The sequence below is a fragment of the Geotrypetes seraphini genome, chromosome 3 (assembly GCF_902459505.1).
Source record: "Geotrypetes seraphini chromosome 3, aGeoSer1.1, whole genome shotgun sequence".
NCBI lineage: Eukaryota > Metazoa > Chordata > Amphibia > Gymnophiona > Dermophiidae > Geotrypetes > Geotrypetes seraphini.
The window spans coordinates 291600000-291626674 of NC_047086.1; the positions used below are offsets into that span (position 1 = coordinate 291600000).

The following is a 26675-nucleotide window of genomic DNA, read 5'->3' on the forward strand; positions in this document are numbered from 1 at the left end:
CTGATGTTTTGACTATAGAACATTTTATATTAGATGGGACATGTTTTGAGGAGTTTTGAGGGTTCCTCTTCGTGAAAAATTATAAAATTGCCATTTTTGATATTTGTTTAATGTAAAACATATCGTGTTTTTGGTGCAATTTTCTTAACGGTGGCCATCTTGGATTTTTAGCAATGTTTTTTTCAAAAGCTCCCTGCTTCTCCAGAACTGCAATTTTTGCCTCAAAACATTTTGGGATGGAATCCTTGGGCTCTCCTGATGTGAATTATTGACAGGATTGCGCAAATTTAGCACCTCAAGAGCGTTCTTGCGCCATGTGCCGCATGGCGTGCCTGGAAGAGGTGGCAGCATTCAGCTTAGCCTGTCCCCTGTTGAAACAAATACTCAGCTAGCCAGGTGGGGTGGCCTTCTTTATTTTTGGGGCTTGGCATGGCTTCTAGTTCCATGTGCCTGGCTGCAGACCCTCCACAGCCTAAGAAATTTAAAGTTAAGTCTTCAAAGGTTGACTCTACACCCCAGGAGCCAGAGACTTTTTCTGAATTTATGAAACATTTGTGGAATGAGTTTCAAAGCCAGTGTTCTTCCCCTGCACAGTCCCACTCTGCCTTGGATTTGTCTATTAATGGTGTAGCTTCTATGGACATGTCCTCCTCTCAGTCAGCCACATTTCCTGCACTGCCTGATCCTTCTCTGGGGGTTCTGATGATGATGACCAGCTTACTGAGCCCTTATTTATAGGCGCAGTACTTCCAGGGATGGGAGATCAGGGACTGTGTGCTGGATCTGCAGATTGCTCTAGGGTTTTGGAACCTGGGGATGATCCCGTGGTTCTGCGTTTATTTAAGTCTGTGACTTTGCTGGATCTTATTTCAGAGTCTTTGCAGGAGTTGAATTTAGTCACTCAGCTGGCTCCATCCACTTCCTCCTGGCTTTGTTATGTGCGCTCACAGTCTTCCATCTTTCCCTGGCACCCTGGTATGGGCATTCTGATTCTCCGGAATGTGCTCTTTAGATAGCAAGGGCCATGTCTCGCTTGTATCCTCTGGCACAGGAGTATCAACAGCTGGGTCAGCCTAGGGTGAATTATTTGGTTGCACAGGTGACTAAGCGCTCCTCTCTACCCGGTGAAGGTGGTGTGGTGCTTAAAAATATGCAGAACCACTATGTGGATGTGGTCCTGTAGAGACTTTTCGATGTGCCTAATTTTAGGCATAAAGGCAGCATTCTTTGTCACATGCACCTGTCTCTCTCAACTGGAGAGTGAGACTGGATCCTCCTCATTTTCTTTTGGCTGGGTCAGATTATATTGCTCATGCATTGTATGACCTTATGCGGGTTTTGGCAAAGGTGTAGGCATACTTCATTTCCACCCGCAGGGTGCTCTGGATCAGGCAATGAGCTGGCGATTCACTTCCAAGGCTACTTTGGCTAAACTTCCCTTTAAGGGGCAGTTAGGAACACCAGAATCCAGAGACGCCTGGCGCCAAATGCTAGCTAACTACAAAAACACCATCTCTAAAAAGAAAAAAACCTTCTACGCCAACATTATAGGCAACACCTCCTTAAACAGTAGCAAACTATTCAAACTTGTCAACAACCTGTTTGACACCCACACAAACCCAGTAGAAGATTCCACGATCACAGCACACGACCTGGCCGATTTCTTCAACTCAAAAAATATCTAAATCAAGACTTGCCCTCCCAAACATACAAGACTCCCACTGGAACTACACCATCCTCCAGGACCCTGACTCCTCTTCTAAAGCCGACATGAGCTGGTCCAACTTCAAGGAAACTGACTAGCTATCGTTCATCAAGTACTATAATAAATATACAAAATCCTACTGCAAATTAGACCCCTGCCCCCCCAACGTGATGAAATCTGCCCCCATTAGCTTCAAAACCAACCTTCTAAGCTAGATCAATCTACAATTATCCGTTGGGAAATTCCCAGAAGACCTAGGCCAAATTATTATTACCCCTATAAAAAAGAACAAAAAAGAAGCAACCAACAACATCACCAACTACAGACCTGTCGCAAATATCCCTCTGGCTGCCAAATTAATGGAAGGCCTGGTAAATGCTGACCTAAACAAATACTTAGACAAATTCAACCTACTGCATACCAACCAATCTGGTTTCAGACCTGGCTTCAGCACCGAAACTATAATGGCCTCCCTTCTAAACTTCCTACACTCCCTTCTCAGTCAAGGCTCCAACGCTTTGATCCTCCAACTGGATCTAAGCAGCGCCTTTGACCTAGTTGACCACTCCATCATGCTGAACTGTTTACAGTCAATAGGCATCTCAGGAAACACCCTTACCTGGTTCTGGGGATTTCTCGAACTCAGGTCCTATCAAGTACTCAAAGATGATAATCTCTCCTTCAGCTGGAACAACAACTGTGGACTCCCCCAAGGCTCCCTGCTCTCACCGACCCTCTTCAATATCTACCTCATCTCATTGGGACACCTATTACAGAGCTTAAATCTCACCTTCCACATTTACGCTGACAATATTACATTACATTACATTACATTACATTAGGGATTTCTATTCCGCCATTACCTTGCGGTTCAAGGCGGATTACAAAAGGTTAATTTAAAAAAAACAGAGTTACAATGATTAGCAAGAGAGGTAAGTTGTAGATCTTATAAACATTTAGCGGGTTGTTGAGGGTGAGGTGGTTTGTGAAAGAGTTAATAGGTGGTCATAGTGGAAGTTCTTTTGTTATTATTCGTGCAGTAATGGGTAGGTCAAATGTCAGTTTTAGAGTTATTAAACGGTCGTGATGTTATTGCTGCTTCAGGAATTTCTTGAAAAGTGTGGTTTTTAATTCTTTTCTGAACGTCTTATAGTCTGGGGTGGTCATCAAGAGGTTGGAGATCTTGTTGTCACCATCGTACTTCCATTATCCGATATTTCTCCGAATTTCATCACTTACCTATCCAACATCCTAAACCAAATAGAACTCTGGATGAAGGCCTACAAACTCAAACTGAACACAGAAAAAAACAAATTTTTCCTAGCCTCTCCCAACGAGCAGATAAAAGATAACAAGTTCCACGTGAATGGCAAAGATTACGAAATTGATCAATTTATTTTAAAATACTAGGGGTTACCCTTGCAGACACCTAACACTAGAAAAACACACTGATCTAAGTTCAAAAAATGTATCTCTACCCTTTGGAAACTTCACACCATCAAAAAATTCTTCGACGAATCATCCTTTCATCTACTAGTACAAGCCTCCATCTTGAGTACTCTGGATTACTGCAACATCATATATTTGGGAGCATACAAAAAGTCCCTCCAAAAGCTAAGATTAATCCAAAACACTGCCGTCCGTCTCATCTTCGGACTCAAGAAATGGGAACATATCTCTCCATACCTCCAAATACTCCACTGGTTACCAGTAGAATCCAGAATACTTTTCAAGTTTGCCTGCATCAGCTTCAAAGCGATCTTCGGGATGCTACCAACTTACCTAGCTTCCCAATTCCTCACCTACTGCCCAAAAAAGACCTCCCGCAGAACAAACCTCTTTACTTACCCATCCCTGAAATCATGTCACTATAAGAAGTACCTAAACACAATGCTTTCTTTCCAGGCAGCCCAACTGAACACATGGCTAGCAAAACCAATACTCGAAGCCACATCATATGCGGACTTCAGAAAATCTCTGAAGACCCGCCTCTTCAACACCACCTAAACTCTCCCCCCTACCAGTTATAAACCGCCTCAAAAGTCCTCCCCCTTCCTTTTCCCCTCCCCCAACGTTTAATGCTGTACCTCTCTTACGTTCATCATATATATCTAGCTGGAAATAGCACTGATCCCTTGTAACTGTTCATACTGTATCATCCTATAACTTAGTATAACATCCTGTATCTGATTGTAAGCATCCTGTAACTGTTCTCTTGTTAATATCTTGAACCTTACTGTAATTACCCCAGTACCCGCTCACTTTGTACTATCCTGTATCTTATTGTAAACATCCTGTAACTGTTCTCTTGTTAATATCTCGTACCTTATTGTAAACACCCTAGTACCCTGTACCTCATTGTAAACATACTGTAACTGTTTTTCGTGTTAATATCCCGTACCTATTGTAATCACCCCAATACCTACTCACTTTGTATTATCCTGTATCCTACTGTTAACACTGTACTCTCTCTAGACACGACTTCACTGTAAACCGCTTTGAACTTAGGGTATAGCGGTATATAAGAAATAAAATTATTATTATTATTATTATTATTATTTTTTGGCAAAGGCCTGGATGACCTTATGAATTTTATGGTGGACCGTTGCCCTAAGACCCTGTCTGACAGCAGACCCCGTCTGACAGCTCTAATTTTCGTGGCTCCCAGTGATCCCAACTGTATGTGAGTGCCATGTCTCAGAGATTTTCCCAGGGTTCCCAGCCCAGGTATGCCAGCTACAGGCGGTCCCAGCCTTCTGCTTCCTGTCCTGCACCCCCTGCCAAAAAGGTGCAATGATACCAGGCCAAGGGATGCACCTCTTCAGAAAGGGGGCAGACTCTCAGCGTTCCTGTCTGCCTGGGTTCTCATTTCATCTGATCAGTGGGTCTTGGACATTATTCGGTCAGGCTATAAGCTGGAATTTGCCCGACCTCAGATGGGACTGGTTTGTGGACTCTCCCATGGGGCAGCCAAGGTTCAAGCCATTGTTCAACGGTTGCTGGATATTTGAGCTGTAGAGCCGGTACCGCATGAATTCTCAGGCTCTATATACTTTATCGTGCAAAAGAAAAGTTCCAAAGATTGGAGGCCTGTTCTGGATCTTCAGTAAGTGAATGAAGCTCTCAAGGTTCCATGCTTTTACATGGAGACAGTGCAATTGGTCATTGTAACAGTGGCCCCAGGAGAGTACCTTGCCTCTCTGGATCTCATGGAAACCTACTTGCACATTAAGATTTTTCCGGCCCACCACAAATTATTGAGGTTTCATGTCCTGGAACAGCATTACTAGTTCTTGGCTCTGCCGTTTGGGCTGGTAACGTCTCCCTGTATCTTCACCAAGGTGATGGAAGTTATAGCAGCTTATCTGAGAAAAATGGGTCTGCAGGTTCACCCTTACTTGGATGTCTGGTTGATCAGGGTTCCCTTGTTGGCCAAAGTTCGGCACACGGTGGATCAGGTGATCCAGGTGCTGAAGGACATGGGCTGGATTGTGAGCTACAGAAAGAGCAGTCTGATGCCCACTCTGTTGCTGGAATAGCTGGAAGTTCTCTTCAATACAGTTGTGGGCCATGTTTTGTCTTCGGAGGCGCACAGACTAAAACTGTGTGCCCAGATTTCTTCCCTTCTGGAGCTGCCAGCCCCTTTGATATGGGACTATCTTCAGATCCTGGGGTTCATGGCAGCCACTATAGATGTAGTGCTGGGGGCGAGGGCGTACATTCATCCCCTCCAGCATGCTTTACTCTATCACTGGGCTCTGCTCATGAATGCTTTACAGTCCTGTCTTTCCTGAACCCTGGAGGCTCAAGCCTGCATGGATTGGTGGCATCTCCTGCAGTTGCTCTGCAGGGGCATTCCGCTGTGGATTGCCTCCTGGATCATGGTGATGACAGATGCCAGCCTTCGGGACTATGGAGCCTACTACAGTTGTTGTCTCATCCAGGGAAGCTGGACGACCTCTCAGAGGAAATGGTTACTCAACTGGTTGGAGCTGAGAGTCAATTGGCTGGCTCTAGTGTGCTTGCAGAAGATTCTGGAAGGCCAAGCAGTCAAGGTCTTCTCTGACAATGCGACGGCAGTAACATATGTAAGTCTCCAGGGAGGACCCAAGAGCACCTCCACCCCCCCCCCCCCCCCGGTTCAGGAAGCCCGCCATCTGTTTCTGGAGGCAGAACTTCACCTCCAGGCATTCTGAGCAGCACATGTGGCAGGAGTTGACAATGTTCATACCGACTTTCTAGCAGGCAGACTCTGGATCCGGGCACGGTAAGGAACCATCCTGGCGAGGTAAGTTGCAACTCTATTTCTGAGTCCAAGGTAAGTACACACATTGAACACAATACTATAGGAGTCACACTAACTCAGGCGGGAAATTCTCCACAGGGACTTAGCAAACATAAGATATGGAGGGCTATGTACGTTAATGCACACAGTTTAGGCAATAAAATTCTGGAATTGGAGACGGAAATAAGGAACGCCGACCTAGACGTAGTGGCGATATCCGAGACTTGGTTCACGGATTCATATGGGTGGGATATGGCTATACCGGGTTATAACTTACTTTGTCGAGACAGAGAGGGCAAATTAGGAGGAGGGGTAGCATTATACACTAAAGAGGACATCAAAGTTACCAGAATCACAGATGTCAGGTACACCAGGGAATCCCTCTGGGTGAACCTGGCCAGGGAAAATGACAAATGCCTGTATCTTGGTGTAGTATACAGACCTCCAAGACAACAGGAAGACAAGGATATAGAATTAATCGAAGACATAGAGAACATCACTTTGTGTGGGGATACAGTATTGTTAGGGGACTTCAATATGCCTGATGCACATTGGAACACACTTTCCGGTACGACCAGCGGCAGCAGAAGGCTATTAACCTCCATAAAGGGAGCACGACTCAAACAAATGGTATTGGAGCCCACCAGGGATCAGGCGATACTGGACCTGGTACTGACCAACGGAGGAGAAAGCGTCTCAGAGGTTTCGGTAGGCGATATGCTGGCCTCCAGTGACCACAACATGGTATGGTTCAACCTCAGGAAAGGTTTCACTAGATCAAACACAGCAACAAAGGTCCTCAACTTTCGAGGCACTGACTTCAAAAACATGGGAGATTTTGTCCACCGGGCGCTGCAAAACCAAGCAGAAACCGATAATGTAGAGGCTATGTTGTCAACTCTGAAATCTATCCTACACGAAGCAATTAACCGCTATGTAAAAAACAGTAAGCAAACGACGGAGAAACAATAAACCTCAGTGGTTCACTGAGGAGATCTCGGACCTCGTTAAAAAGAAGAAAAAATCATTTATCTCCTGCAAACAATCAGGAAAAATGGAGACAAAAGAAGACTATCTGGCCAAGTCTAAAGCTGTCAAAACAGCAGTCAGAAAGGCCAAACTCCGAATGGAAGAGAATCTAGCAAAGAACATTAAGAAGGGGGATAAATCCTTCTTCAGGTATATTAGTGACAGAAAAAGAAACACAGTTGGGATAGTACGCCTTAGGAAACCAGACGGGAATTATATAGAATCGGATTCCGATAAAGCCGAACTACTAAATGAATACTTCTGCTCAGTCTTTACCTGCGAGGCGCCACAGTTGCAGACAAGGGAAAGCTCGAAAGACCCGTTTCGGAATTTCGAGTTTACGCCCAACAGCGTCTACTGTGAACTATCAAGACTCAAAGTCTTGATAGGACCAGACAATCTACACCCCAGGGTGCAAAGAGAGTTGAGTGATGTCCTGGCGGAAGCGTTATCCACGCTCTTCAATCTTTCCCTAAATACAATAAGAGTCCCGTTGGACTGGAAAACAGCTAACGTCATTCCACTCCACAAAAAGGGATCCAGGATGGAGGCTGCGAATTACAGACCGGTGAGTCTCACATCAATAGTGAGTAAACTTATGGAAACACTACTTAAACATAAATTAGATGATCAAGATGGCGTCGGGAGCGGACGCCTGAGCGAGCTCTCCGCTCGTTTGTACTTGAATCTGTGTCGGTGCCTCTTACCCGGTGGTGTTATGGGGAAGAGGAAGGGAGTCGCCCGCGCAGTTCCTCCGGCGGCTGAACCCCTTCAACGGCTGATTCAATCTACCATAACGAGCGCTTTTGCTCGCATGGGTGAGGCGACCCCAGTTACTTTGGGAGGGAACCCGGATCTCTCGGCGAACCTCAGCGCAGAGAGTCGGACTACCTTGAGTCCGGACCAGAGGCTGGTTCCTCCCCAGCCCGGAAGTGCACAAGTGCAGGGACTGCTTGGAGCCCGACAGCCCCGAGAGGGAGAAAGTGACTCCAGCATTGGAGGGACATCCCTATCAAGCCTTTCAATGGAAGGAGGAGATGGGAGCCATCAAGAAATTTCCTGCACTTTGGAAGAAGAGGTGAGAGGTGCCTCGGGAGGGAATGCTATCAGTTTTAGGGAGATGAAGAAACCAGATAAGATAGATATGGAGGCGCTATGGCAGGCCATATCAGTCATGGACTCCAATCTCAAATTGACTTTATCTACAATTAAAACAGATTATGGAACTGTTTTCTCCAAAGTGGAGCAACAAGGGGTGCTTCTTACTAAGGTTAATGAAAGGTTGGAGAAACAGGAAAATAATTTGAATGAAGTAAAGAAGGTTCAGGTGGAACTGGTTAAAGAGAGATCTTATGTTTCCCGTAAGATGGAAAATTTCGAAAACCAACTGAGGAAAAATAATTTAAGATTTTTGAATTTTCCTAAGTGTCCTATTATTTCACCAGTTGAGATGGCTAGGAAATATTTTCGAGAGACTTTAGCCATTCCACCAGAAAATTTGCCTCCAATTGTTAGAGCTTACTACTTGAATTTAAAAACAACACAAGGGGAATCCACACCTATAGAAACCCCATTGGATAAAGTAGTGGACTTGAATCTGTCTTCATTTCTGGAAAATTCCCTTGAGGTTGTCACTCAAAGAACTACCATGTTGTTGACTTTAGCCTTGGAGAGTGACAGGTAATTTATTCTTCGTATGTATTTTCGACATATAAATGATAATGTTCGAGTTTTTCCTGATTTAGCTCAGATAACCCAGAGACATAGGAAGGAGTTCTTGTCCTTGAGGTCAAGGACCCTGGCTCTGGGGGCTACTTTTCTTGTTAAATTTCCTGCAAAATGTTGTGTATCTTTTCAAAATAAGAATTTTCTTTTTTTTCGAGCCCAAACAACTTTTGGAATTTATTGGATCAAAGGAGAAAATGGTAACCATGACTAGTAATGTATGACTTGCCAGCTGGTTGTAACTTGGGAATCTAATGCCGTGACCTTGTTTAGTTGATTTGTTACTAATGTTTTGGAAGTTTATTTCCTTTCTTGATCTTTAAATTGTGGTTTAAATTGTGGACTAAATAAGACATAATGTTTTTCCTAAATAAGTTTTGTTGAAATATTTTTTCTGGATCTTTTGCATTGTATAATGTAATGCTTGTATTAAAATGGAAAATCTTATAAATAAATAAATTTAAAAAAAACATAAATTAGATACGATCATGAACGAGGAAAATCTACGTGATCCCCATCAACATAGATTTACAAAGGGAAGGTCCTGCCAATCCAATCTAATCAGCTTCTTTGACTGGGTAACAAGAAAGCTGGTTATGGGGGAGTCACTGGGCGTCGTGTACTTGGACTTCAGTAAAGCTTTTGATAGCGTCCCACACCGCAGGTTATTGAGCAAGATGAATTCGATGGGATTAGGTGAAACATTAAATGCATGGGTCAAAGACTGGCTAAGCGGTAGACTTCAGAAGGTGGTGGTTAACGGTACCCTCTCTGAAATGTAGTTTATCCTTGTATTCCTTATGTATCTTTAAATAATTATGGATAAGATTGTACGTTTATTGTTTTAAATGGATTTTTATTTGTTCCCCCAAATTATTATTGTTATACGCATTGAAATTACTTGATATTGCGTTCAAATCAAAACTTTAATAAGCTTGAAACTTGATCAGTGGAGTGCCGCAGGGCTCGGGCCCGATCCTATTTAACATTTTCGTAAGAGACCTGGCTCAGGGGCTTCAAGTTAAAATAACATTATTCGCCGATGACGCCAAACTATGCAACATAGTAGGCAAAAGCACATTGCCCGACAGTATAACATGGGACCTACTCTTACTGGAACTCTGGTTCTCGACTTGGCAACTAAGCTTCAATGCCAAAAAGTGTAAGGTCATGCACCTTGGCAGCAGAAATCCGTGCAGAACTTACACCCTAAATCAGGGGTCGGCAACCTGCGGCTCGCGAGCCACATGCGGCTCTTTTGCCTCGTGGATGCGGCTCAGAACAGTGCTTCTGATGACCTCACACTGTTCAAAATTCCTCTTATTTTTTCACATCTTCCAGAATGACGCTGCTGCTTCCGACGTGGTACGCTCGGCTGAGGCGCGCGCTGTTGGCTGTGCCGGTCCTCTGCCCCCCTCTTAAGTCAATTCCTGTTCCGGGGCAGAGGACCAGCACAGCCAACAGCGCACATCTCAGCAGCGCGGTATCGCGCTGAAAGCAGCAGCGTCTTACTGGAAGATGTGAAAAATAAGAGGGATCCGCTTAGAACCGCAAGGCACAAGCGGAATAGAAATCACTAATGTAATGTAATGTAATGGATCTTGAACAGTGGGAGATATGGTTCAGAGTGTTGCAACTAAGAAACCAGTGATAGTTTTGTGCATCGGCTGCTTGAGGAGAAAGAAGGGCTGGGAAGAGCAAAACGGAGGTTTCCTGAGCCATTGGAGGCTTCTTCTGGATTGGGAAGAGCAGATAAGAAAGGCCCCAGCTCTGCCTGAGCTTGGGACCGGATTGGGCAACATCCGCTGACATCATCATATCTCAAACCCCATTGCGGCTCTTTGTAAATCTTGGGTCAAACATTTAGGAAAAAATGGCTCTTTGCTTTAAAAAGGTTGCTGACCCCTGCCCTAAATGTGAGACCTTAGCTAGGACTGCAGCAGAACGAGACTTAGGAGTGATCATTAGTGAAGACATGAAAACTGCCAATCAAGTGGAGAAAGCTTCATCCAAGGCTAGACAAATGATGGGTTGTATCCGTAGAAGTTTCGCCAGACACCCGAAGTCATAATGCCGTTGTACAGATCCATGGTGAGACCTCATCTGGAATATTGTGTACAATTCTGGAGGCCACATTACCAAAAAGATGTGCTGAGAGCTGAATCAATTCAACAAATGGCCACCAGGATGGCCTCGGGACTCGAAGATCTCCCGTATGAGGAAAGGCTGAGTAAATTGCAGCTATACTCACTCGAGGAACGTAGAGAGAGGGGAGACATGATTGAGACGTTCAAATATATCACAGGCCGTATCGAGATGGAAGATGATATCTTTTTTCTTTTTTTTCATTCTTTATTTAAATTTTTTCAAATAAGCAACAATTGTGCTTAACAGGCAATATACGATATTAATACATCCAATATTAGTAGTCATAATAATTCAAAAGAATAATACAAAATAAATCCATTTTCATTATTGGATCAATATATTAACAAAAAAGAAGTAACCCATACTTTTTTTAAACATAGTCTTCAATAAAGGAGGAAGGAGACTAAGAAAGAGAAATTCTTCCAGGAAAGATCACATATTAGAATAGATATATTTTTTATGACTCCCAGCAGCTACGTTTCTTTCTAGAGGGAAAAGGAGTTTCATTTGCACCATAGTGATTTTCGGTATAACTCAAGTCTATTATTATTAAACCATCGGTCTTCACTTAATTTCCTTTAAGGGTATAAGTCTTGCATGGATTTTGGCTGCCCAGGTGCATAACTTTGCATTTTTTGGCATTGAAGCTGAGTTGCCAGGACCTAGACCAGCGCTCCAGTAGGAGTAGGTCGTGTATCATGTTGTCGGGCATTGAAACATCATCTATTGTGCATTTGCCCACTACATTACTTAGTTTGGCGTCATCGGCGAATAATGTTATTTTACCCCGATGCCCTTCTGCCAAGTCCCTTATAAAGATGTTGAATAGGATTGGGCCCAAGACCGAGCCCAGTGGCACTCCACTGATCACCTCCGTCATTTCAGAGGGTGTGCCATTCACCACCACCCTTTGAAGCCTACCTCCAAGCCAGTTCCCAACCCATTTCGTTAATGTGTCACCTAATCCTATAGAACTCATCTTGCTCAGCAACCTGCGGTGTGGTACACTATCGAATGCTTTGCTAAAGTCCAGGTACACGATGTCCAGGGGCTCCCCAATATCTAGCTTTCCCGTCACCCAGTCAAAGAAGCTGATCAGGTTGGATTGGCACGATCTCCCTTTAGTAAATCCATGTTGACGGATTTACTAAAAGGAGATCGTGCCCATGGCCACAAGAGGGCATCCAGTGAAAATCAGGAGCGGGAAATTTCTTGGCGACACCAGGAAGTATTTCTTCACCGAAAGGTGGTTGATCATTGGAATGATCTTCCACTGCAGGTAATTGAGGCCAGCAGCGTGCCAGATTTTAAGAAAAAATGGGATAGGCATGTGGGATTTCTTAGGGGAAGAAGTTAGGAGGGTGGGTCATTAGAGTGGGCAGACTTGATGGGCCTTGGCCCTTTTCTGCCATCATTTTCTATGTTTCTATGAATGGGCCCTGTCTGCAACGGCGTTCCAAGCCATAGTGCAACGCTGGGGCCAGCCCCACTTTGATCTCATGACCACAATGAAGAACAAGAAAGCTGATCGTTTCTTCAGAAGAAGATCCGAGCCTGGAAGTGAGGGTCTCAATGATCTAGAGCAGCTATGACCTCAGTGGATTCTCCTGTATGTCTTTCCTCCCTGACCCATGATAGACAGAGTTGTTTGACAGATTGTGGTCAATCCGGACCACATCATTCTGGTGGCTCCAGATTGGCCTTGCAGACTGTGTATGCAGATCTGATGCGTCTTCACAAGGCTCGTGGCCTTTGGCTGAGCACCCATCTGGATCTGCTTACGCAGGGTTCAGTCTCCATGGAGGATCTGAGTCACTTTGCTCTTATGGCATGGCTCTTGAGCATGCAGCCTTGGAACACAAAGGCTATTCTGTGGTGGTTGTTGACACTCTTCTCAAGTCTAAGAAATCATCCACAGTTCGCTTATGCTAAAGCATAGAAGGCTTTCCAATATTGGTGCGTTCAGGACCAGGTGGACCCTTATTCGATGACCTGTCAAAAGCACTTTAAAGCCTTACCATTAGCGCTGTGAGAGTGTGTGTGTTGGGAACCCCCCTCACCCACTACATGTACAAGTCCTCATGCTCCCATTGGGGGGGGGGTATGTGTGGGGGTACCCCTCCACTACACTGAAAAACTGCTGACCACCGAAAACTGAAAGGAAAATGGAAGTTTTCAGTGTACTGGGGGGGTCTCCTCAAAACCCACCCCCCAACAGGAGCGCAAGGACTTGTACGTATACACCCCATACCCTCCTCACAGCGCTAACGGTAAGGCTTTAAAGTGGTAGGACCGGCGAGCGAATACATTTTGCGCACAATTATTGGCGCGCCTTTGTCAGAGCCCTTTTGTCTTGCGCTCAATTGTTACGGTACCCCCTTATTCAGCTCCAATCTTGGTGATTCTTGCCTTTCTGCAAGCTGGACTTGATAAAGGTCTCATTGTGGCATCTCTTTGAGTCCAGGTAGCTTGGCTCTTGTTTTAGAGCTTAGAATCTTTGGTGAGCTTTGGTGTCTCATCCTGATGATGCTAGGTTTTTGAAAGGGGCTCTTTGCATCAGACTTCCGGTCAAGCAACTATTCCCTTCCTGGGACCTGTCTAGCCTTACCAAGGCTCCCTTTGAACCCCTTTGGGATACTTCCCTCTTGGACTGGATGTTAAAGCCCTTGTTTCTAGTCACTGTTACCACAGCATGGCGGGTCTCGGAACTCCAAGCTCTTTCTTGTGGGGAACAGTTCCCTCTGCATCTCAGAGACTAGGTTTTCCCTGTGTACAGTTCCTTCCTTCCTGCTGAAAGTGGTTTTGGCTTTCCATGTTACTCAGTAAGTGCGTTTGCCTGCTTTTAATCCTACTAAGTTCCAAGACACAAGCTTGCCTTTTGAAGAAACTGGATGTGGGTAGAGTGCTTCTTCGCTATCTGGAGGTCACTAATGCATTTTGTGTCTCTGACCCTCTGTTTGTGCTGACTCATTCTGTTAAGCGGGGCACTTCCACTTCCAAGGCCACAATTTCCAGATGGATCCGTAAAGCCATTTTGTCAGCCTATATTCTTTCCGGGAAATAGTCTCCTGTTTCCATCAAGGCGCATTCTACCAGCAATGTGGCTTCTTCATAGACTGAAGCTAGAGCTGTCTCCCCTGAGGAGATCTGCAGGGCGGCAATATTGTCCTCTCTACACACATTTGCCAAGTTTTACAGAGTGGATATGGCAGTAGACAGGACGCTGCCTTTGGGGCCTCAGTCATACAGGCCAGTGCAGCACGCCTGTCCTAGCTTTTTGGGAACTGCTTTTGTACGTCCCATCTGTTTAGGATGTCTCACCTATTGCACTGGAAAAAGAGATTATGTACTTACTCTGGTAAGCTCTTTTCCAATAGATAAGTGAGACATTCTAGACTCCCGCCCTGTCCTTCTTGTGCCTGTCTACTGTTTCAATCTATTTATGCTTCTCCCAAGTTGTTTCTTGGATGTCTGTCAGCCATTGGGGGCTGGGAAGAATATTGTATATATGTTACTTTTTCTGTGGGAGTAGTTTCTGGGCTCCTTTGAGGCTTTTGTTGGCTGTTTGCAGTTGATTATCTAATGTTAATTCTTGAGCAGAATGGTTGTTGCTGAACTTAATTGCCATGAGTGTGTCTACTTCACGTTGATTTGGTGGCTCTTAGTGTTTGGGTACTAACTGTAAGTGGAGCTAGAGAGCACAGTGAAATACAGCAGAGGCACAGAGAAAAAAATCTGGAGTGGATTCCTTCTGCAGATGGTATGCGGCTATGGGGACACTACCCATCTGTCTAGAACAGGGATCTCAAAGTCCTTCCTTGAGGGCCGCAATCCAGTTGAGTTTTCATGATTTCCCCAATGAATATGCATTGAAAGCAGTGCATGCCCATAGATCTCTTGCATATTCATTGGGGAAATCCTGAAAACCTGACTGGATTGTGGCCCTCAAGGAGGGACTTTGAGACCCCTGGTCTAGAACAGGGGTGGGCAACTCCGGTCCTCGAGGGCCGGAATCCAGTCGGGTTTTCAGGATTTCCCTAATGAATATGCATTGAAAGCAGTGCATACAAATGGATCTCATGCATATTCATTGGGGAAATCCTGAAAATTCGACTGGATTTCGGCCCTCGAGGACCAGAGTTGCCCACCTCTGGTCTAGAATGTCTCACCTATCTACTGAAAAAGAGCTTACCAGGGTAAGAACATAATCTCTTAAACAGTAACTAGGGGATAGTATAATATTCTAAGAACTTTCTTTGCTTAAACAATGTTATTTCTTTTGCAGATATGTTGCTTTTTGTATGAAATTTGTTGATATGCTCATATCATTTGGGGTCAAACCAATACTAGTGTTTGATGGATGTACTCTACCTTCCAAAAACGAGGTGGAAAAGGCTCGACGAGAGTAAGTCCTACTTATTCACAAAATTAAATATTTTGACAGTTTCCCAGGTTTTTCATGCTTATAAGTACAAAATTATTTGTGCCAGTCAAAACTTTTTAGGGTTTTATTTACTAAAGTGCAGTAGGTTTTTGTACTTACTGCATATTAAGGAGAAATTTCTATAGACTGGCACCTCCATTTAAGCTAATTCTATAACAACATAAGTTAGCATCGATGTTTTGTACTAGGGCTGCCCAAGTTCGGTCCTCGAGATCTACTGGCAGACCAAGTTTTCTGGATATCCGCAATGAACATGCCAAGAAGGCATTCCAAGAAGGTAGTGCAGGCAAATCTCTCTCATACATATTCATTGCAGATATTCAGAAAACCTGGCCTGCCAGTAGATCTCGAGGACCGGACTTGGGCAGCCCTGTTTTATACAATGTTAATGACAGGTATAAATGAATGTGTCAAGTGATGCACATAATTGATGATGATCTATAAGTTATGCATGTTAGTTTGTTGTTAGACATGCTTGCTGATGCTTCATCGCCCCTCTGCAGTTGCATTCTATAGCACAGGTGTCAAAGTTGGTCCTCGAGGGCCACAATCCAGCTAGATTTTCAGGATTTCTCCAATGAATTTGCATGAGATCTATTAGCATACAATGAAAGCAGTACATGCAAAATAGATCTCATGCATATTCAGTGGGGAAATCCTGAAAACCTGACTGGATTGTGGCCCTCGAGGACCGACTTTGACACCCCTGTTCTATAGCATTCATGAGTAATGCTGCCCAATTCAGGAAAAAATTTTGATGCGATTCAGCATATGGAATCTATTTTTTTGATTTGATTTTCCTGTCCAATTGGGTGTTTTGTTTTTGGTTTTTTTTCAAACATCCTGGTGGGTTTATTTTATAGATTCTTCACCCCTTTTATAGCCTCTTTACCCCCTTTGCCCTCTCCTACCCACACTGGCGCTGTGGTGTAAACAAAAAAAACTTTTCCTCTCTGTTAAATCCTAGCTCACGTTCGCAGTCTAACACCAGCTCTGGCAGGATACACATTTCAAATCTGACATATTGTAATCACAAAACAAAAAATAAAATTATTTTTTCTACCTGTTGTTTCTGGTCATTATTCAAATCATGTTGGTCCCAGGCGCTGGTTGTCTTCTGATAACTCGCTTGCCAGGGTCTCCTGCCCATTTGTCGTTTCCTTTTTTCTCCGTGCTAACCATCCATCTTCCATCTTTGTCTTCCCCTTCCGTTTCTCTTCCCTCCTCCGGAGGTCTGGCATCTTTCCTTTTTTTCATCTCCATCTCCGCAGCTGCAGCGATGGACCCCTCCAATCCCATATCCACCATCTCTCCTTTTCTCAACTACCCTTTAATCCAGCATCTCTCCCTCCTCCCCCACCACCCCAGGGTCTACGAGTTCTCCCTTTCTCTTCCCAACTACCCTCCTGTCCAGTATCTCTATCTCCCACCCACCCCTCCACACCATCCCTTGTGTCCAACTCCTCTCCCTTTCTGTTCCTTCCCTCCCTAAATCCCATTGTCCACCATCTCTTTCCCTCTCCTCTGTTTTTAGACTCATTATTTCCTCCCACCAGTCTAGCATATGCACGTCTCTTTGAGCCCCCCTCCCCTCACTCTGTGTACTTCTTCAACAGGGCCCCTCTCCCCCGAAGGCCTGGCATCCCCCCCGAAGGCCTGCAAATTCCCCCCTAGCCTCCATATCTTACTTTTACTTGATTACAGCAGCAGAACAGCCTACAGAGAGGATCACCGGTACTGTAGCAATCCTTGCAGGCTGCCATCGGCCTCCGCAGTTGTTATATCTTCTGCCATGGTCCTGCCCCTCCTCTGACATCAGGGGCAGGATCATGGCAGAGGGAACGACAGCTCCGGAAGCCGATGGCAGCCTGCAAGGATCACTACAGTACCGGCGATCCTCTCTGCAGGCTGCTCTGCTGCTGTAGTTAGGTAAATATAAGAGCAGGAAGCCGGAGGACACCGACTGCAGCACTTCCCGACTGACCCCCCCCCCCCCCTCATCCCCTAAAGCAGGAGCGGCAGCAGCCGGCCAGCAAGAGGCAGCGCTGCCACTCCTGCTTTATGGGGGGAGGGGGGAGGGTCAGTCACCGAATTGGGAGGCCAATTTTTTTTTTTTTTTAAATTGATTCAAATCAATTCACTCAAAGTGAATCGGTGAATTGATTCAAACTGGAAATCGGTCAGCACTAGTACCTGCCAATTATTGGCACCTAAGATGCATAAATGGTGCCTATGTTTGGGTGCCAATTGATAGAAGTAATTCTGTGTGCAAAACTTAGTGTGATAAGTACAAACCATGTGTAATAAAATGCAAGGAGTGTGCCCAGCATTTGTCTTGCATTTAGCTCAACGGATCAACAACTTCTGCATGGATTTAGTGTTAAATGCCTTGGCATATAACACAGGCCCTGGCACAAAGTGTCACACAAATTCGGAGATGTCATGGTTTGATAGCTGCAGGTTGTGCTCCTGCGTTTGCCCCTGAGGAAGGTCATGAAATGGGATACTCTGTAGGACAATCAACCAAGGCATTCCCTTGATATGGACAGCTGCGATCATCTCTAGATAAGTTTATTGGTTTTTCCTGGTTTTTGTATTTTTGATGAGAATTCATTTACCTTTTTGATACTAATATGGGAATAAGTGACATTGATTTGCAAATGTTTTAAGTTTCCTATTTACACAGCACTTTTAAAACTAAAAATACAGATTTGGGTGAATATATATGATGTTTTGGGGCAATATCTACAGTGCACTCTAGGGTGCACATTCTCTGTGGGATATACCCTGGTGGACACCTAAGAATTGAGTGTTAACGGTTTTCCCCCAGAAACTGATTATTCACCTTAAATTAAAAAATCCATAAGTACTTTAAATTTGCTCACAGTTCTGTGTGTATATTTTGGAAACTAAGAACAGGTCTATTTGTTCGTGAGATGGTATTTTGTCCTTCTCAAGCATTTTTTGAGGGTTTTTGACATTTGGCAAAGTGACAGCTACATCAACACCTGTAGTGATGTAACCCTCCCCCAGCACTCACTGGGGTATTCCCTTGGAGTCTAGGAAATGGGATAGGAACATTCCCCTTCAGTCTGGCTCCAGATTTCAAAATGATGCTACTGACCCCTAGTGGGTCGTTAGGCACTGGGCTTCCATATAAGGAATAATTTGTCCTCTGAGGACAAGCAGGCACTATATTCTTATATGTGGGTGACATCTGTAGAACCCAGTATGGATACTGCTAAGTGCACTGTCACTTTAAATCTTGAGGCAATGACCATACCACGCCAGAGCCTTCCCACCCAACATTAGTTCGTGGGACCATCAGTTCTTCTTTTTCCATGGAGCTGAGAAGTTTGTCTTTGGTATATCCTCAGTTTTTATCATTTTCTAGTATTTTTGGGAGTTATCATTTTCCAGTAGGCTTGGGAGTGATCATTAGTGAAGGCATGAAGACTGCCAATCAAGTGGAGAAAGCTTCATCCAAGGCTAGACAAATCCAAAGAAGTTTTGTCAGCCGAAAGCCCGAAGTTATAATGCTGTTGTACAGATCCATGGTGAGACCTCATCTGAAATATTGTGTACTATGTGCTAAGAGTTGAGTCAGTTCAGCGAATAGCCACCAGGATGGTCTCAGGATTCAAGGATCTCTCGTATGAGGAACGGTTGGGTAAGTTGCAGCTATACTCACTCGAGGAACGTAGAGAGAGGGGAAACATGATTGAGACGTTCAAATATGTCATGGGCCATATCGAGGTAGAAGAAGATATCTTTTTTTCTTAAAGGACCCACAGCAACAAGAGGGCATCCGTTGAAAATCAGGGGTGGGAAATTTCATAGCGACACCAGGAAGTATTTCTTCACTGAATGATCTTCCACTGCAGGTAATTGAGGTCAGTAGCGTGCCAGATTAAAAAAAAAAAAAATGGGATCAGCATATGGGGTCTCTTCATGGAAGAAATTAGGGGGGTGGGTCATTAGAGTGGGCAGACTTGATGGGCCGTGGCCTTTTTCTGCCGTCATTTTCTATGTTCATTTCTGTCAATTTTTTTATTTTTTTTTTATTTTTGGTACCATACCATCTTAGTCTGTTTTTCCAGCCCCCTCAGCATCAAATGCTCCTGGCCACAGATGCTTCATTGCTGAGCTGGAGGGCTTATTTAGATGGTGTGCACACTCAGAGAGTGTGATCTCTCCAAGAACAAAACCTTCATGTCAATCTTCTCAAGTTACAAGCGATAGAAAATGTTCTTGGAACATTCCACGACAATACCATCAGGTACTATCCGAACAAACAACGGGGAATGGGATCTTCTCTCCTTTGTATGGAAGCCATCAATATTTGGATGAGCAACAGCTCATGGGATACTACTCAGGATGGTTTACTTTAGTGGGGCAACAGAATGTTCTCGCAACGATGTTGAGCGGACTTCTTCAGCCTCACGAATGGTCTATAAGCACAGTCTTGCATCGGAATTTTGCTCATTGGGGAGCACTGCATATAGATCTCTTCATTTCTCCTCAGAACAACAAACTTCCACAATTCTGTTACAGGCTCTTTGCCTGCAGCTGCATGACTTTTGATGCTTTTTTTCTCCACTGAGGAAACAGTTTCCTTTACATATAACCTCCAGTCCCTCTCATAGGGAAACCTCTACTCAAACTTCACCAGGATCAAGGCACCCCGTTCCTATTGGCACATTTTTGGCCGCTTCGAGTCTGCTTTCCACTACTCCAAAAGCTCATATCCAAGAAGCTGTGGAAATTGCAACAATTTCAAACATTACTCACTCAAAATGAGGGGGTCCCTCCTTATCCCAATCCCTGCTTGTTAACACTAACAGCATGGTTTCTTTCTCTGAACAGATAAATTCTTTTTGCTTTTCAGCTGCAGTATCTGCTATCTTAGAAGGGTCCAGGAAACCTTCCACTCAGTGCTGTTAATGCTTTAAATGGACAAGGTTTTCTTCCTGGTGTGCATTGCATTCTGGAATTTATTACCTGTCATCTTCCATCAATACTAAACTCTTTTATATTTCTCCATGCTGGTCTAAAAATCAACTCAAGAGTTCATCTCAGGGCTATTGATGCATTCCACTCACAATTAGACCAAAAACCTTTTTCTGTTCATCCTTTTTATTAGTCCATTTCATGAAAGGCCTTTTTCACACAAAACCATCTATCAAGCCTCCATCTCTTTCTTGGGATCTCAGTGTGGTTGTTTCTGTTCTCCATAAAGACTCCCTTTGAGCTACTTTCATCTTACTCTTTGAAATTTCTCACTTTGAAAGTCATACTCCTTTATAGCCCTTACATCTGCATGCATGTGAGTGAACTTCAAGTCCTTGAGTCGGATCCTCCATACAACACAAGATTCTATTATGATGGGGTAGTCCTTTGGATGCATCCCAAATTCTTCACTAAAGTAGTCTCAGAATTCCAACTTAACCAATCCATAGTTTTGCCTGTCTTTCCAAAACTACATTCCCATCCTGGAAAAGCAGGTCTTCCTACCTTTAATTGAAGCAAGCTTTTTGTACAGCTCTTTGTAGCTTTTGCCCCTAACAGACTAGGGGTTGCTGTTTCCAAAAGAACCATCTCCACTTGGCCAGCAAACTGTATCTCATTCACATGTTCTCAGGTAGGGCTGACGCTGAAAGGCCATGTGAGAGTCCACAATGTACAGGCTTTGGCCGCCTGTTTAGCTCATTTCTGCTATGTCACTGCTGAGGTTACCTGCAAAGTGGCTACTGGGTCCTCAATACATTGGTTTACCTCTCATTACTGTTTTGAACAAAATTCCAGAAAAGACAGTTGGTTTGGACAAGCAGTTCTGCAAGATCTTTTCACGTTCACTTCCTGAGCACCAACTTTCTCGCCATTCCTTTTGATTTTCACAAGGCTAATGTTTATTCTATGTATAACCTCTTCCAGATCCTGGCAGCTTGGAAGTCCCACATGTGAGAATATAATGCCTGTTTGTCCTCAGAGATAATGAATATACTTACCTGTAGCAGGTGTTCTCTGGAAATAGCAGGCATTTAGTCTCGCAACCCGCCTACCTCCCCTAGTTGGCTTCTTAGCTTTTTTTTATTGAACTGATGGTCCTATGAGCCAATGTTGGGTGGGAAGAGACTCGTACATATGCAGTGTGGGCACTGCCTCAAGATTTAAAGTAACAGTGCATTTGGTAGTGTCTGTACCGGGTGTCATGGATGACATCACCCACCTGTGAGAATATATGCCTGCTGTCCTCGGAGAACACCTGCTACAGGTAAGTATCTATTTGCTCTATATGAAAGGATGACTTATCTTGAGGTCTTGGTAGTTGTGCTATCAGCAGTCAGGATAGCTAGTGTGGACACCAACCCATACATTAACTGTCCTGCTGGCCATACCCTATCACCACCTCTTCTCCTTCCCTTAACCCACTTTAATCAGCTGGCATGGATCTTTACCTTGCTGGCTGGTTTTAACATGTAGTAAGACCCATACAAGCATAGTTTAGTAAACACGCCCTTTAGAATTTATTTAACCTTCCGGTTATTTTCTAATTCTACAAAGCTCTGCTTTTCTGATTACCGTTTTATGTAGGTTATGTAAATGGCTATATTCAACTGCATTTCAGAAGTCATTACACCTGAATACATACAAGCTGTAGATGCAAAGAACTGTGGTTTTAAGTTTGTCTTTTTTTAAATACTTTCCAGGAGACGGCAAGCAAATTTGCAGAAGGGGAAACAGCTGCTTCGTGAGGGGAAAGTGACGGAAGCCAGAGAATGCTTTACCCGCTCTATCAACATAACATCTGCCATGGCTCATGATGTTATTAAAGCAAGTTATTTACCTCCATGGAATCTTAACTTTGCACCTGAGGGAACACACATTTAAAAATACATTAAAAAAACAAAAAACCGCACTTAGTGTAATAAGAGTTTTTTAAAGGCTGGTTTACTAAGGTCTCAATGAGTTTTATGTTCTTCTAGGTATGATTTGTATTCCCTTAGAGTTGCTGAGCTTTAGCATATCTTGTTAAGATATAAATAAGCAGTGTCATATTTTAATGAACATAAAACAAATTAAATGCAAAATTTTATTCCATCCAAAAAGTATCTATATACAGTAAAACCTTGGTTTGCGAGCATAATTTGTTCTAGAAGCATGCTTGTAATCCAAAGCACTCATATATCAAAGCAAATTTCCCCATAGGAAATAATGGAAACTCAGACGATTCATTCCACAACCCAAAAACTTTAATACAAAATACGATACGTACTTGTATTGTAAGATCTCGCTCATTTAGAACAGTCACTACACTCCTGCAGCGTCAGAGAGAGAAGAACCATTGGCTCAGTTGTGATGATGTGATGCGTGTATACTGTATGTACTCGTATTACAAGACTTTGCTTGTTTAGAACAGCCACTACACTCTCGAGACTACGATGGGAACTCCCCACAGCCATTTCCTATAGGCGATCTACACGGGGCAGGAGCGTAAGATCGCTCCTGCCCCGAAAGCCCACTAGACCATCAGGTAAGGCCGGGACGCCGGGGGGGAAGGCTAAACTATGGGTTTTTTTCTTTTTTTCCCCTCCCCCAAAAATCGTGAATATGTGAAATCGCAATTGCCGAAACCACGAATGGGGAGGGGGGAAGTGTATACTGTAAGTACTTGTATTGCAGAACATTGCTTGTATATCAAGTTAAAATTTAATAAAATGTTTTGCTTATCTTGCAAAACACTTTGCAAACCAAGTTACTTGCAATCCAAGGTTTTACTGTATATGTATTTCTACTGTAAAAAATTTTAATTTACTAATTTTGGTGTATGGAGTTTCTCTTCAAAAGATAGCTGGCAGTCATGTTTTTGTTTATTTCTAAATGGGTTAACCGAGACCCAGAGAAATTAAAGAGACAGACAGATGCCTAGATACCAGCAAACCAAATGGGGGGGCAAGATTATGTCACAAAATGTAGCAATACCTTAGCACAAGCTGAATATATAGTAATTCCAATGTTGGCATTTAAAGCCAGTGTACTTGCCACTCTTTAAAACTAGTACTCAGCTGGTCAGTCTTTCTTGGTTGGCCATTTACTACTCTTTCCTAGGGTTAAGAACCTAAAAATTGCCATACTACGGGTCATTTCATAAATAATACACACTATTTTTTTTAAATTTATATGTTTGGGTTTTTTTCCAAGTATTTCTTTAAAAGCCTTCAATATAGTCTCCCTGCTTTGCAATGACCAAGTCCCAACATCCAGGAAGCTTCATTATTCCTTCCAAGACACCGTTTTTGTTCAGTTGACGAATGGCTCGGGTACCGGCGGAAAAAAGCCCTTCCAGAGATGTAAAATGATGTCCACACATAAGTTGTTTCAACTTTGGAAAAAGGTCGAAGACTGGTGGACTCATGTCTGGACTGTAGAGAGCATGAGGTAACACCTCCCAGCCGTATTTGTGTAGTGTAGTAGAGAGCTCCATCTTCTCCATGGCCAAAAAATTTTCGACTAGCTCAATCAAAAGTCAAACAAATGATGATTTTTGTTTATGATCATGAAGGCATCATCATTACAGACAAAGTTCCATGTGGAAGAAGTGTCACAGTAGTGTATTATCGTGATTTTGAAAACCTGACCTCGGTTGCTCTTGGCTGGGCCACTCATTCTTCACGACAATGCTCACCCGCACATAGGAATGTCGACATTGAAAAACTACGCAAATATGGGTGGGAGGTGTTATCTCATGCTCCCTGTAGTCCAGACATGAGTCCACCAGACTTCGACTTTTTTCTGCTGGTACCCGAGCCATTCGGCAGCTGAACAAAAACAGTGTCTTGGATGGATTAATGAAGCATCCCAGACATTGGGACTCAGTCATTGCAAAGCAGGGAGACTATATTGAAGGATTGTAAAGAAATACTTGAAAAAAAAATAAAACATGTAAATTTTAAAAAAATTGTGTGCATTATTTATGAAATAACCCTCATATTTCCAACAGTAGCCCTGTCCCAAGTACCTAGCAAGATCCCAAGTAGTAAAACAGAGATTTTATGCTGCTTATCCTGCGAATAAGCAGTGGATTTCCCCAAACTATCTCAATAATGGCCTATGGACTTCTCTTTTAGGACCTTTTTTAAACCCTGCTAAGCTAACTGATTTCACCACATTCTCTGGCAACAAATTCTGGTTAGTAGCTTCATCGCAAGCCCCCTTGTCCTACAGTAGAATTTTTGGAAAGAGTAAACAAGTGATTCACATCTACCTTTTCCACTCAATTCAGTATTTCATAGACCTCTATCATATCACCCCTGAGCTGTCTCTTCTCTAAGCTGAAGAGCCCTAGCTGCTTTAGCCTTTCCTTTTGATTATTTTCATGACCCTTCTCTGTACCTTTTCTAATTCCGCTATATCTTTTTTGAGATATGGTGACAAGAATTGCACACAGTATTTGAGTGATACAAAGGCATTGTAACATCTTCATCTATGTTTTCCATTCCTTTTCTGAGTGAAATGGTGTGGTGGCCAAGTTAGACCACATTTCAAGGAAATATTGAAAAATAAAACCAAAACAAAGGAAATAAGGTAATACAGTGGTACCTCGGTTTACAAGTGCACCGGTTTGCGAGTATTTTGCAAGACAAGCAAAACATTCGCAAAATCGGCGCCTCGGAAACCGAGTGTGCCTCGATTTACGAGCGCCCCTACGATCCTGCGCCCCCCCGCCGCGATCCGGCATCCCCAGGCACCCACCCACCCACCTGATCACATTCCTTACCCCTATTTGGTACCGGCACCAACGCATAGGACGTGCCGGTGCCCGAAGATCTGCCTCGGAGAGAATGGGAACCCGAAGGCCTTGAGCATGCGCAGATGCTCAAGGCCCAGCACAAAGAAGAAGGCAGATCTTCGGGCACCGGCATGTCCTGTGCGTTGGTGCCGGTGCCAAATGGGGGTAAGGAATGTGATTGGGTGGGTGGCCTGGGGGATGCCAGATTGTGGCGAGGGGGGGTTGCAACGCGAGCAGGGGTGTGCCGGATCGCAGGGGGGGCGACACGAGTGGGGAGATGGCGGATCACGCTGGGGGGGCTTCATGAGCAGGGGGAGCAATGCCAGTTCTTGGGGGGGTAGAGCAGCGCCGCTGGCCTCGGAGGGTGGGGGTGGGTGGGAACGAATCAAGCGAGTTTCCCTTAGTTCCTATGGGGAAACTTGCTTTCATATACAAGTATTTTGGTTTATGAGCATGCTTCTGGAACGAATTAAGCTCGTAAACCAAGGTTCCACTGTACCTATTTATATTGGAAAAACTCAATGCATTTTATATTGGATTAACTCAATGCATTTTAATAAGCTTTCAAAGGTAACCCCTTCTTCAGATCAGAAATAAGCAAATGTTGACAAATATCAGTATATATAAGGGAGACTTGAAAGCATTTCAGTGATAGTTTCACAGGGAAGGAAGGATGGGTAAGTAAGAGACAGAGGTGAAAAAGCAGTTTAAATATCTTTGTAGTGTGAAAGGAAGCTGAAGTCTTTGTTTTATAGAGCGCATGGTGTGTCTGATGTAGATTTTGTCACAAGGGCATTGAATCAAATATATCACCCCAGTGGAGTCACAGTTGGAAGAGACTCGAGTACTGTAATTAATGCCTGTAGCAGGGTGAACCCAACTCTGGCCTTTCTATTCCCTTCCTCCCATGTCCCAAGTTCGTGCCTCCTCTCACTCACTGCCTTCCAGCCTTTGTTCTTTGACCTCCCTCCCATGTCCTGAGTTCGTGCCCCCTCACTGCCTTCTAGCCTTTGTCCTTCGTTCACCCTCCCTCCCATGTCCCAAGTTCAAGCCTCCTTGCCCTCACTGCCTTCCTCCCCCACCTCCTGTGCGCTGAAACCTGCCTACCCTCTGCCGATTTCTCCTCCTCTGGCTCTGGACCACCGCTGCTGCACCGGAAACTGCCTTCCTCCCTCCCTGCGTGCTGAAACCTACCTACCCTCTACCATTTCCTCCTCCTCTGGCCCTGGTCCACTGCCGCTGTGCCGCAACTCAAATAAGGGAAGGGAAGGGCCAGTATGCAGCGATTGCATGTCGCTGGTCCACAAGCCTTCTTTGAGTTGCAGCGCAGTGGCGGGCAACACTCAGCCCGCATACTCCCAACAAGTGGGTCATTTTAAAGAGATACACCAGGGTGGGTAGGAGGTGTTTTAAAAAAGTTACCTTCGCTTCATAAGATGCACTGAAATTTCCACCCAATTTTGAGTGGAAAAAAAGTGTGTCTTATGAAGCGAAAAATGCGGTTTCTAGTCTGGGCTTCCAGAATGGTATTTTTGAATTAACATCCATG

General features: G+C 44.1%; 1 protein-coding gene across 3 annotated transcripts in view; it reads left to right on the forward strand.

Moving 5' to 3' along the window:
* The window catches only part of EXO1 (exonuclease 1), a 129757-nt gene that overhangs the window by 12976 nt on the left and 90106 nt on the right, over positions 1-26675 (forward strand). For all 3 annotated transcript variants that reach the window (XM_033937251.1, XM_033937249.1, XM_033937250.1), the window contains exons 3-4: positions 15178-15297; positions 22047-22170. In XM_033937251.1, coding sequence (XP_033793142.1) covers positions 15178-15297; positions 22047-22170 — 244 coding nt within the window. The remainder of the gene's footprint in view (positions 1-15177; positions 15298-22046; positions 22171-26675) is intronic.